General features: G+C 44.7%; 1 protein-coding gene across 1 annotated transcript in view; it reads right to left on the bottom strand.

Moving 5' to 3' along the window:
• The window catches only part of PGR (progesterone receptor), a 194626-nt gene extending 181766 nt beyond the window's left edge, over positions 1–12860 (bottom strand). The window contains exon 1 of the mRNA XM_077484402.1: positions 11396–12860. Coding sequence (XP_077340528.1) covers positions 11396–12393 — 998 coding nt within the window. The 5' untranslated portion in view covers positions 12394–12860. The remainder of the gene's footprint in view (positions 1–11395) is intronic.
• Positions 12861–13958: the final 1098 nt, after the last annotated feature.

The following is a 13958-nucleotide window of genomic DNA, read 5'->3' as shown; positions in this document are numbered from 1 at the left end:
AGGGGGGGAGGGTTCTGATGAGCGGAAGTTCCACTTTAGGGTGGAACCCTGCTTTAAGATGGCCATGGCTAGAAATACTAGGGGGTTGTTTTTCAAAGTGACTTCTCAACCAAATAAAGCATGGAGACATGGATGGGTAGGGGAATCCGCTTTGAATATTAAAAATGAAGTAGTGTTTTTGGTTTGTGGTGTTCAGATGCCGTGAAGATCTGCTTATACCCTGGGTGAATGTTGTGTGAATCTTGTGTGCAAACATTAGAAATACACGCATATGTATTTCTGTAAAAATAATAATAATAATAATAATATATATATATATAAACTGTGTTTTTTACGTGAAAAAGTAAGAAAATAAACAATAAAAACTGGACAGAGAACCTAAAATACGCAGCATGTTTGGATTTATGGGTGCTACATGATTCTTCTCTCAAGCACCCTTTAGATCAGAGATTCTCAACCAGGGTTCAGTGGAACCATAGGGTTCCTCCAGAGGATGTTAGGGGTTCCTTCAGCATTGGGCCATTTCTGCCTCTCAGATAAGTTCCCACCGACACCATTGATCTTTTTAGCTATCTGTAAGGAGGTAATTCTTCCCAATGACCACAAGTGTAAGGACCATTCTTCCCACTGGTCACCATACTAATGCATCATGAGTTGTAGATTTCTAATTTTTAGCAGGGGTTCCCTGAGACCGGAGAACTATTTCAAGGGTTCCTCTGTGTTGAAAGGGTTAAGAAAGGCTGCTTTAGATGAATGAACTGTAAAGACTATTCCAATCCTAAAAAATATTTTCAAAAGAAAATACGGAAGTGCTTGCCCGCGATCATTGTTTATTCCATGTAGTCCTCTATTACTGCAAGTAACACTCCAGTATGTCGGCCCGCTGTGGAAAATTAATTTATGAATCTATGACTTTGTCTCAGTGGTTAATATTGAACATTAGAAAGGGTTACTGTGTAAATCGGCACAGTTCTGGGTGCTGTTATCACGGGTCCTTGTGTTCTGCACAGCGATCATTATCTCTGCCTAGTAACCCAGAACAATACTTGGAATTACATTGTATCAAGTGACAGAATGACCTGGCTTTATATCTCCGCATAAAAAGATTTAAAGCAGAACTTCACTCCTAAAGGGAGGTTCAATTTTTCTGCCTCCCTCCCCCATCAATTTGTGAACTTTTTTTTGGGGGGGGGGGGGGGGGAGCGGGTACCCATATCCACCCAGATCTTTTCATGTGACAGCACTGAAGAAATGACACATTGCTACAATGTAAAGTAGTAAAGTAGGGAGTGTACAGCTTGTATAACAGTGTACATTTGCTGTCCCCTCAAAATAACTAAACACACAGCCATTAATGTCTAAACCGCTGGCAACAAAAGTGAGTACACCACTAAGTGAAAATGTCCAAATTGGGCCCAATTAGCCATTTTACCCCCCCGGTGTCATGTGACACGTTAGTGTTACAAGGTCTCAGGTGTGAATGGGGAGCAGGTGTGTTAAATTTCGTGTTACCGCTCTCACGCTCTCATACTGGTCACTGGAAGTTAAACATGGCACCTCATGGCAAAGAACTCTCTGAGGATCTAAAAAAATAATTGTTGTTCTACATAAAGATGGCCTAGGCTATAAGAAGACCCTGAAACTGAGCTGCAGTATGGTGGCCAAGACCATACAGTGGTTTAACAGGACATGTTCCACTCAGAACAGGGCTCGCCATGGTCGACCAAAGAAGTTGAGTGCGCGTGCTCAGTGTCATATCCAGAGGTTGTCTTTGGAAAATAGATGTATGAGTGCTACCAGCATTGCTGCAGAGGTTAAAGGGGTGGGGTGGGGGGGTCAGCCTGTCAGTGCTCAGACCCCACGCTGCACACTGCATCAAATTGCTCTGCATGGCTGTTGTCCCAGAAGGAAGCCTCTACTAAAGTTGATGCACAAGAAAGGCTGCAAACAGTTTTCTGAAGACAAGCAGACTAATGACATGGATTACTGGAACCATGTCCTGTGGTCTAATGAGACCAAGATAAGCGTATTTTGGTTCAGATGGTGTCAAGCGTGTGTGGCGGCAACCAGGTGAGGAGTACAAAGACAAGTGTGTCTTGTCTACAGTCAAGCATGATGGTGGGAGTGTCATGGTCTGGGGCTACATGGGTGCTGCCGGCACTGGGGAGCTACAGTTCATTGAGGGAACCATGAATGCCAATATGTACTGTGACATACTGAAGCAGAGCATGATCCCCTCCCTTTAGAGATTGGGCCGCAGGGCAGTATTCCAACATGATCTCTAACATCCACCAGCTCCATGATGTCGTCATGGAGGAGTGGAAGGTTTTGAGTACAGGTTTTCTCCAAAGACTTTTAGGCTCCATTCACACCTGGGTGATCTGAATTGCGAGTGGAATCACTGTGAGTCTGCCTGCAAAACATGCGCGTTTGTGATGCCGTTATTTCTCAATGGCACCCCAAACGCTGTGCGATTTTGCCACGATTATCGCATGACAATTTTGAATCACAGGCGGAATCACTGTGATTCCGCTCATGACTCGGAACGCCCAGGTCTGAATGGAGCCTTAAAGCTGAACTCCAGGCAGATATAAAAGACACAAATTATGCAGCTCTGTATTTATTATACATCATTACATTTATTTTTTAAATGCCATTATCCTAAATTGACCTGAGATCAGCCTCTTGAGGACCCTTTGCAGCAGAGCTGGAGTGTGAAGCAGCACCAGGAGCCAATCAGTTTATGTGCTGACAAGAAGCATGCCAATATGAGGGGAGAGACAAGCTAACTTCTATGCTGCTTTTCCTTTCACTGTTCTGTTACATGTGGGAAGTGCATCCAGGACAGCCTGAGCTTAGAGGAACCAAGTTAAAGAATAACTGCAGTCTGATCACATAAATTGCAATAAAAACATATTTTTCCATTATGAAGCTTCCCTCCAACCACTTTGCATTTTGTTTTATATATACTGTGATTCTGTACTTGCCAAATATGCTGCAGAGATATCCCTCCACTAAGTCTGGCTGCATCCATTCTAACTGTGGGCAGCTGAAGCCGCTGCCTGTTCACTTCCTGGATTTACACAGACACACAGAGCCACACCTCCAGCTCTGCAGCCCTGCAGCTTTCATTGGACCTCTTATGACTAACCCCCCTCCCTTCCTGGCAAACTCTCATGAGAGTTAGAGAAAGAGCTGTGCATGATTTCATAAGCCTAGGCTAATGAACAGACAAGAAATAGAAAGTGGGCTGTATAAGGTATTTACTGGCAGAATAAAAATGTTTTACTATCCAATGTTAAAACAACAAGGGCAGAAGATTTAATAGATGGTAAAAAACCTTCTGTGTGCAGCGTCCCCCCCCCCCATACATACCTGAGCCCCCTCTCCATCCATGGATGTGCATGAGAGCCTTGTCTATCTGGGACTTCCACTCCTGATTGGCTTTTGACAGCAGTCAATCACAGACAGTGAGCCAATCAGAAGATGGAAAGGTGGGGCCGAACCACAGCTCAGTGTGTCAATGGATACACAGAGCCGCGGCTCGGCAGCAGGCACCAAAGCGAGCTTCTTGCTGTGAGGGCACTCGACAGGAGGGAGGAGCCAGGAATGCCGGCGTGGGACCTGAGAAAAAGAGGATCTGGGCAGCTCCGTGCAAAACCATTGCACAGACCAGGTAAATATAACATGTTTGTTATTTAAAAAAAAAAAAAAAAAACAACGCTTTAATATCGCTTAGGTTATGGATTCCCATCACATTCTGACCTGGAAAAAAATAGTTAACAGGACCAACAGTGAGGGTAAATTGCCCCAGTGGCTACACAGACAGCAATAGATGGCAATAAAAAAAACCTGAAGAGGTCCTAAGCATTCAGGTTTTCACTTTAAATACACCTAAAGTGAAGCATCACTCAAAAACAGTGGTGGCTGGTGCTCCATCGGTCAGGGGGGGTGGCAGATGAACCTGACCACAGACCTCCCCCTTCTTGCTCCAGCCCACACCACACACCATACCCCCCTCCCCAATCGCCAGCTCACTTACCCTGTGCTGCCCCCGGAATGACATTTTGGAGGGTGCTCTGTGGCTCCCCCCCTCCGTCTCCTCTGTGTACAGGCCTCTGTGTCCCCCCTCTGTCTTCTAGTGATGGCTGGTGGGTCGGTCTGGCTTCCCCTGCATCTCCTGCTCATCTCCTCTTCCTAGGCCAATAGGATCGCTTCACCTTTTGGCCAATTGGGAAACAGGTCTCAGGACCTGCATCCTGATTGGCCGTGAGGAGAATCAGTGTGACAATAGCGAATAATATATTGCTATTGTCACACAACTGGGGGGTGACAATGCTTTAATCAAGTGCTTTAACCACTTGACCACTGGGCACTTAAACACCCTTAATAACCAGACCAATTTTCAGCTTTCGGTGCTCTCGCATTTTGAATGACAATTACTCAGTCATGCAACACTGGACCTATATAAAATTTTTGTCCTTTTTTTCACACAAATAGAGCTTTCTTTTGGTGGTATTTAATCACCGCTGGGTTTTTTATTTTTTGTGCTATAAAAGAAAAAATACCGAAAATTCTGTAAAAAAATGAATTTTTCTTTGTTTCTGTTAGAAAATTTAGCAGATTAGTAATTTTTTCTTCATAAATTTTGGGCAAAATTTATACCACTACATATCTTTGGTAAAAATAAGTACAAATTGGTGGATATTATTTGGTCTTTGTGAAAGTTATAGAGTCCACAAGCTATGGCGCCAATATCTGAAAATTGATCACACCTGAAGTACTGACGGCCTATTTGAATTCTTGAGACCCTAACATGCCAGAAAAGTACAAATACCCCCCAAATGACCCCTTTTTGGAAAGAAGACATTCCAAGGTATTTAGTAAGAGGCCTGATGAGTTTTTTGAAGTTGTCATTTTTTCCCACAATTCTTTGCAAAATCAAGATTTTTTTTACTTTTTTTTTTTTTTTCACAAAATTGTCATATTATCAGGTTATTTCTCACACACAGCATATGCATACCACAAATTACACCCCAAAACACATTCTGCTATTACTCCCGAGTATGGCGATACCACATGTGTGAGACTTTTACACAGTGTGGCCACATACAGAGGCCCAACATGCATGGAGCGCCATCAGGTGTTCTGGAGCACCCAGGACAATTCTGACATTTCTCTCCTACATGTAAAAATCATCATTTATTTGCTAGAAAATTACATAGAACTCCAAAACATTATATATGTTTTTTTAGCAAACACCCTGGAGAATACAATGGTGGTCTTTGCAACTTTTTATCTCGCACGGTATTTGCGCAGTAATTTTTCGAATGCTTTTTTTTGGAAAAAAAACAGTTTTGTGCTTAAAAAAAAAAAAACACAGTAAAGTTAGCCCAATTTTTGCATAATGTGAAAGATGAAGTTACGCTGAGTAAATAGATACCTAATATGTCACTCTTCAAAATTGCACACGCTCGTGGAATGGCGCCAAACGTCGCTACTTAAAAATCCCCATAGGCGACAATTTTAATTTTTTTTTACTGGTTATATGTTTTGAGTTACAGAGGAGGTCTAGGGCTAGAATTATTGCTCTCGCTCTAACGTTCGCAGCGATACCTCACATGTGTGGTTTGAACACCGTTTTCATATGTGGGCGGGACTTACGTATGCGTTCGCTTCTGCATGCGAGCACATGGGGATGTCTATGGCTGGGTATTGCAGGGTATCACGACTATGGCTGGGTATCTCAGAGTATGGCTGGGTATCTCAGAGTATGGCGTTGCAGAGTATTGCGTTGCAGAGCATTGCAGGGTATTGGCGGGTGTTGCAGAGCATTGCAGAGTGTTGCAGGGTATTGGCGGGTGTTGCAGAGCATTGCAGAGTGTTGCAGGGTATTGGCGGGTGTTGCAGAGCATTGCAGAGTGTTGCAGGGTATTGGCGGGTGTTGCAGAGTGTTGCAGAGTGTTGCAGAGTATTGCAGGGTATTGCGGAGTGTTGCAGAGTGTTGCAGGGTGTTGCAGAGTGTTGCAGGGTGTTGCAGAGTGTTGCAGGGTATTGCGGAGTGTTGCAAGGTGTTGCAGAGTGTTGCAGGGTATTGCAGAGTGTTGCAGGGTGTTGCAGAGTGTTGCAGAGTATTGCAGAGTGTTGCAGAGTGTTGCAGGGTATTGCGGAGTGTTGCAAGGTGTTGCGGAGTGTTGCAGGGCATTGCGGAGTGTTGCAGGGCATTGCGGAGTGTTGCAGGGCGTTGCAGAGTATTGCAGGGTATTGCAGAGTATTGCAGGGTGTTGCAGAGTGTTGCAGGGTGTTGCAGAGTGTTGCAGAGTATTGCAGAGTGTTGCAGAGTGTTGCAGGGTATTGCGGAGTGTTGCAAGGTGTTGCGGAGTGTTGCAGGGCATTGCGGAGTGTTGCAGGGCATTGCGGAGTGTTGCAGGGCGTTGCAGAGTATTGCAGGGTATTGCAGAGTATTGCAGGGTATTGCAGAGTGTTGGCAGGGAATTGAGGGGTTAATTTTCGGTGAGCAGCGATGTGGGCACTGCAGATGCAGCCCACATCGCTGCTGACACCGATCTCTTCCCCCTCCGCTGTACCGATCAGTACAGAGAGGGGGAGGGAGGAACCGGCGTCATAACATGACGCCGGCTTGTTTACAAGTGATCGCTCCGTCATTTGACGGAGCGATCACGTGGTAAACGGCCGCGATGAGCGGCCGTTTACCGTGATTCGTGATGCGCCGGGTCCACTGGACCCAGCGGTCACGGATGCTCTCGTGTGCGCGCCCCAGGGGGCGCGCGAGAGCAGAATTCTGGGAGGCAGTTAATTAACGGCCTCTCATAGTGAAAGAACAGCCCTGAAGCCGTTAATCGGCAATGGGCGGTTGTTAAGTGGTTAAAAAAAAACAACACATTGCAATCCATGCATCCCGGGCCCCTTATGTAGATTAGGGGGACAGAGTCATAGATAGGGGGGCAGTGCCGCTGTGCCCTGCATTACAGGTCACCACTGCTCAAAAAGAGAACTGCTGTTGGTTTTGTCCCCCTCCAAGCCTGTAACTGAGTTAGAGGTCCCTATAGGAGAAGTGGGAAATGAGTACTAATTTTAATAAGTACCCACTTCCGCAATCCTTGCCTAGGCCAGGATGACATCCCTTGCTCTGCCCACTCCCTCCCCGTAGCCTCCTGAGCTCCGCATCACATGTCAATGGAGGCCGCAGAACCAATCACTAAAAACACGCCTAATCTTTTGTTTTATTTTCAGCCAAAAAGTCGCACGATTTTTGCCGCAATTTTGTACAGGTCAAAAGGTCACCAATGTAAAAAGCAGAAACAGCCTGTAATCTGCCAAAAAATAAGCTCCTGTACTTTTTTGAGCTTCAGATGTTTTTCTTCAGATGACAGAACGCTCAGATGTGAACACGGGCCATTGAAATGAATGTGATTTGTCTTGTTGGGTGTTTTTAGAGCTGAGGCTTACAGCAGAGAAACGTCCAAAAATGCCTAGGTGTGAACAGAGTCTAAACTGTAAATAAAGTGACAGTACAAACATAAATATTAGCTCAACTTAAGTTGCTCAAGCAAAAACATGCCACTTCTGATGGCGACGTTACATTGAAAAGCGTTGGCCAGGGCATTGAGTGATGTCACCTTGTACTAGCCCCAGGTGGCTGGCAGCCTGTGTGAGTGGCTGGAGGCGGTGGTGCTCGTTTTGATTTAACCATGCTCTTTTCCCCTTGTGTTGGGTATGACACAGAAAAATGTAAGTGAGACTTTATTTGCACTATTTAGTTGTGACTTTGGACGTCATTATCAAGTTTTTCAACATTTATTTGTATAATTTGTTTTGCAACATTTTGTTTTTTAGAACTGATTATTTTGCTATATAGAGTTGCTTTTGTTTGAGCAGTAAGTTGTGCTAATATTTGTGTTTGTACCATCACTTTAGTTACAGTTTAACATTTTATTCTGATATTGACACTTGATTAGATATACTCATTTATTTTATTGATGTAACAAATGTGCACATATTTTTATCACTTTTCACAAAATATTTTGAGAGCAGTCATAACTACACCTATAGCTACAGTATTTGTAACTGCTGCTTTTAACCACTTGCCGACCAGCCGCAGTCATTATACTGCGGCAGGTCGTCTCGTTCCCGCAAACCGCTGTACCGGTACATCGGCTCCTTCAGAAGCTATAGCAGGCACACGCCCGCTGCACGGCGGGGGAGCCGATGCGCGTGGCCAGCAACCGCGATGTCTGCCAGCCACCCGCGATCGCTCCACAGAGAGCCAGAACGTATGAATGTAAACAGACAGATCCCCGTTCTGACAGGGGAGTACAGAGAGATCTGCTGTTCCTAGTGATCAGGAACAGCGATCTCTCTCCTTCTCCAGTCAGTACACTCCCCCCACAGTTAGAAACACCTCCCTAGGGAACACTTAACCCCTTAATCACCACTAGTGTTAACCCCTTCCTTGCCAGTGTCATTTATACATTAATCAGTGCATTTTTATAGCACTAATTGCTGTATAAATGTCACTGGTCCCAAAAAAAAGGGCAAAAGTTTACCGATCGGTGTGCCGCGATGTGGCAGTCCCGCTAAAAATCGCTGATCACCGCCATTACTAGTAAAAAAAATATATAAAAATGCCATAAATCTATCCCCTATTTTGTAGACGCAATAACTTTTGCACAAAGCAATCAATAATCGCTTATTGCAATTTTTTTTTTTTACCAAAAATATGTAGAAGAATACATATTGGCCTAAACTGATGAAGAAATTTGTCGAGATGAGGAGGATCTGGTTTGCTCTGTGCAAAACCACTGCACAGTGCAGATAAGTATAACATGTTTATTATTTTTAAACAACAACAAAAAAACAAGACTTTAATATCACTTTAAGTGAGCCTTATAGCAGTACATGTTTGGATATGTATCATAGCAAAAAGTAAAAAATATTGTTTTGTTTTTTTTTCAAAATGTCAGTCTTTTTTTGTTTAAAAAAATAAAAACCGCATAAGTGATCAAATACCACCAAAAGAAAGCTCTATTTGTGGGGAAAAAAGGACGTCAATTTTGTTTGGGTACAACATTGCATGACCGCACAATTGTCAGTTAAAGCGACGCAGTGCCGTATCGCAAAAAATGGCCTGGTCATTAAGAGAGGTAAATCTTCCAGTCCTTAAGTGGTTAAAAAAAAAAACTAACTGAAGTTGATCTTTAGGATATACAGTAGGTCTATTAGAAGTAGATCTATGTCCTTGAAGCATGAACCTTCATGCACAAATATATAGATCTACCTGACAACGTGAACAATCAGGACCCCATAAAAGATAATAGGAGACTGATTTGTAGGCAGTAGAACTGAAATAAATCCTAAGTAGTGGTGCTTTGGCCAATGGGCATAATAGTAACCACCTAATCACAACAGGCATGAACAAGAGTGAAGATAAAGCCAACAGACAGCACCAAAATTGTTTAGTAGTTAAAGCGGGAGTCCGCCGGGACTCCGTGTTTTTTTTTTTTTTTAAAAGCCAGCAGCTACAAATACTGCAGCTGCTGACTTTTAAAATAGTGACACTTACCTGTCCAGCGCGCCCGCGATGTCGGCACCCGAAGCCGATCTCTAGATCGTCACTCGGGTGCTGCCGCCGCCATCTTGGGTATGGGAATCAGGAAATGGAGCCTTTCGGCTTCATTTCCCAGTTCCCTACTGCGCATGCGCGAGCCGCGCTGCGCAATAAGGACGGTCCCCGCTGCCTCTGGGATCTGTGTGTTTCCCAGCAGGCAGCGGGGCACTTGCGGAAGGGGGCGGGCACTTGCGGAAAGGGGCGTAATGTACGCCCCTTTCCGCAGAGAGCTATCCCGGAAGTGGGTGCAGTTACCTGGATTATCCAGGTAACTGCACCCCCCTCCCCCCTGAAAGGTGCCAATTGTGGCGCCGGAGGGGGGGAGGGTTCCGATGAGCGGAAGGTCCATTTTAGGGTGGACCTCCGCTTTAATATATTAAACTTACTATTTCTTTACTGGCCTATACAATCATTGGCCATGGGAAAATGTTCAATGTAAGAACTATTGAGGGCGATATAGTGACAAGACACAAACACATGGGCTAAAAATATATCAAACTTTTCAAAATTGTAGATAAAATACCACAATGTCAATGATCTGTCAGCCACACCACTCATGACAGTTACCAGCAAAGTAGCCTTTTAAGGTCCCATTATGCATATTGTTGTTAATTCTCGAGGGATCTGAAAGAAGTGGGATAAATTAAATGGATCCCTCTGGATTAGAGCAACCCTAGGGTTTCCCCAGAGCAGCTTTTCTCAACCTTTTCAACACAATGGAACCCTTGAAATAGTTCTCCAGTCTCGAGGAACCACTGCTAAAAATTAGAAATCTACAACCCATGATACATTCGTGTGATGGTCAGTGGGAAGAATGTTCCTTACACTTGTGGTCATTGGGAAGAATTACCTCCTTACAGATAGCTAAAGCGATCAATGGTGTCAGTGGGAACTTATCTGAGAGGCAGAAATTGCCCAATGCTGAAGGAACCCCTAGCAACCTCTGGAGGAACCCTGGTTGAGAATCACTGCTCCAGAGGTTGCTAGAGATTCCTTGAGAAATGGTAAATGTATCTCCTACCAATGCAAGGGAGCATTGACCACTATTGTATTAGTGTTAGGGGTCACTACAATTTTTTGCTGTCTGCATTTATATTCTAATAATAATATTTATTTAATTTCACAGGTATTACAAAAAAAATTATGGGGCAGGAGGGTGTAAATGAAATGTATTGAATACAAACTTCTACTTCTACTCTATTAAAAGAGATAGTTAGAAGTAGCGTTGCATCGATACCGGTATCAGTGACGAGTCTAAGCATTTTTCACAAGTACTTGTACTGTACTCTTGCAAATGCTCCGTTACTAAAACCTTCAGACTCCGTTCGTATGACTTGGTTCACATATGTGGTGGTGCGACTTCAAAGCCCGGGCGGTGCGATTTTGTTCAGCGGTTCTGGTGTGATTGCATTGTGAATTGTAGTGTATTCGATTAGAAATCGCAACTGAACCGGACTGAAATCGCACAGGATTCCTTTTTCAAATCGCACTGTGACTGACCAGCACATATGTAAACAGGCTGTAAATACTCACTGAACACACATGAAAACTGATGTGAAACTGATGTTTCTGCAAGTGAAATCTGTGTCATTTTCATCCATGTATGGTTTGAACAAGCTCTAAAAAAACTATAACATGACACTAAAAATAGGTATCAGTAATTGGTATCAGCGAGTACTTGAGAAAAAGTATCGGTACTCATACTCGGTCTTAAAAAACGGAGTGCATCTCTAGGAAAGTCTTCTACTCAGAAAAATGAGCACGTACCTGGAATATTGTTCATAGGATAGATGAAGCTGGGGTAGGAAGGCATCTTTTGCAGTTCCTGATTGGTAGGCAATTTGCTGATGGCCATTGAGGCTCAGGGGTTGGTAGAGGTTTTGGGAAGTGGTAGAAGAAGTTGGTAAAACAGGAATGGAATTATCGGATGATTTACCTAGGGTAGATCTGAAATTTTCATATGCTTCTGCAGTCTCAGTTTTGCAGATATATTCCAGAGAAGGGTCAGGACCTGGTGTTGCAGGATTGGATGATGGCAATCCATATTCTGGATACAAGGAATCTTCCTGTTTGATTTTGCCATCATGGTGTGAGCAGGAACTGTGACATGGGTATGGGGATAAATGCTGGGACGAGCATGGAGAAGGCTTTCGGTCAAAGTTGTCATTGTCCTCAATGTGCCTGGGCTGACCAGGCAGGTATATCGCACTTCCAGGCAACATAGGCATGCTTAAGCTTCCATCAGGTGGCAAAGTCAACACTCCATGGCTCCTACCCTTCCCTTCCAAGTGACCTTCTATACTATACTCCAGGGTGGCTTTGTCCTGCTCTTTAGGCACTGAAGAAGGAATGCTCTTATTTTCAGATGCTGTGGCCCCAGTCCAAACTCCAGCCTCCTTTTTATCAGTTGTGAGGTCACCAAGGGTCTTGGTCGAGGCTGCAGATGTCCCCGGGATTTCCTGGAACTCCGGAATGACATAATCAGCCCATGGGTGGAGGTGACTGGATGATGAGGTGTCCAGGATGGAGTCCAGGACCTTCTCCAGCTCATTGTTATCAGAGGATGCTGGTCCTCCTCCCTTCTTCTGATAGGAGACCTCATCCTCTGGTCTCTGAAACATCAGGCTGTCCAATGAAATTTCCCCAGGGTCCACCATCTCCTCCAAGAAGTCCACCTGATGTCTTCCATGGCTACCTATGTAATGGTTGGATTCTATTCCTAGGCACATAGGGTCCTGTAGGCACTGCTTGCTTTTATCTTCCATGGTTGTGGCTTACAAACTAAGGTACCATCAAGGCAGAGTGTTCTAAAACTTCAAGAGCTGGAACAGTGGAAGTTATATCATTAGCTAGCCAGTATATTTAAAACTTACAAATCCAAAGGAACTAAAAGTAGCCTAAACACTAGGACTTTCCTACCCCTGGTCAATTCCTCTTCCCTTGGGTGGGGTGGATTGGAACTGGGTTGTCCTGATGGCCAGCAGATGTTCAGCAGATCCTCCCCAAACCTGGCAATGCCCTGATATCTCCGGGTATGGGGCTCATAGACAAAGCTGGCACTGCTCACCTCTTTAGACTGGCACTGCTCACCTCTTTAGGCTGGCACTGTTCACCTCTCAGGCTGGCACTGTTCACCTCTTTAGGCTGGCACTGTTCACCTCTCAGGCTGGCACTGCTCACCTCTCAGGCTGGCACTCTTCACCTCTTTAGGCTGGCACTGTTCACCTCTTAGGCTGGCACTGCTCACCTCTTAGGCTGGTACTGCTCACCTCTCAGGCTGGCACTGTTCACCTCTTTAGGCTGGCACTGTTCACCTCTCAGGCTGACACTGTTCACCTCTCAGGCTGGCACTGTTCACCTCTCAGGCTGACACTGTTCACCTCTCAGGCTGGTACTGCTCACCTCTCAGGCTGGCACTGTTCCCCTTACAGGCTGGCACTGATCTGATCGCAATTCCAGACGATGTCTCTACAATCTGGATTGCAAGCTATCGGGTCGCAGGCTTGTCTCTGCTCTGTCATCCAGCGGCTTTACAATAGCTGCTACCCAGATCTGCCGCTTCCTTTATACTGATTGCCTGTGTTCTCCCCGGATCTCACTTCATACGAATACACTCCGGCGCTGCACCCGTCATGTCATCCATCCAAACTTCCCCCGCTTCCATCCTCCGCTTCCCTTCTACTCTCCCCGGGCTACAGGTGGGAGGCTGCGGGCTCCACTCTCTGCTGCCCCCTGGCGATCGCCGCGGCTTATAACAGGCAATGGGAAGCATTCTATTGATTCGGCCAGATGAGCTCATAGTTCTACCAAACTCACATCAGAGAGCAGCAAATGTCTTTATTTATCATTATTATCCAGAGCCTGCCCCTATGTACTATGACAGGTACATTCATTGCGAGGTAAGGACAAGCGGGCCGCGCAGTGGCCGCCCATCCATTGGGGGCATGAGAAATAGGTCCCACCATCCAAAGAATCACCACATCCCAGTTATACAGAAAAAGGAGGAACCCCCTTGGGAAAGTGGGATTTTTAAAGTGACCAGGACACCGAATGGTGTTATAAAAAGTATTTTACTACAAAGTTTTTTGACTTTGTTTAGCCACTTCCCACCCAGGCAAATTCTGACATTTCTCTCCTTCATGTAAAATTCGTCATTTTTTTTTTGCTAGAAAATTACATAGAACCCCCAAACATTATATATGTTTTTTTTTTTAGCAAAGACCCTAGAGAATACAATGGTGGTTGTTGCAACTTTTTATCTCGCACGGTATTTGCACAGCAATTTTTCGAACACTTTTTTTTAGGAAAAAAACAGTTTCATGCTTAAAAA

This window comes from Lithobates pipiens, unplaced genomic scaffold, assembly GCF_037356315.1.
Source record: "Lithobates pipiens isolate NorthernLeopardFrog02 unplaced genomic scaffold, aLitPip1_a1.2 Scaffold_16, whole genome shotgun sequence".
NCBI classification, from domain to species: Eukaryota; Metazoa; Chordata; class Amphibia; order Anura; family Ranidae; genus Lithobates; species Lithobates pipiens.
This window is presented reverse-complemented; position numbering and strand designations above follow the sequence as displayed.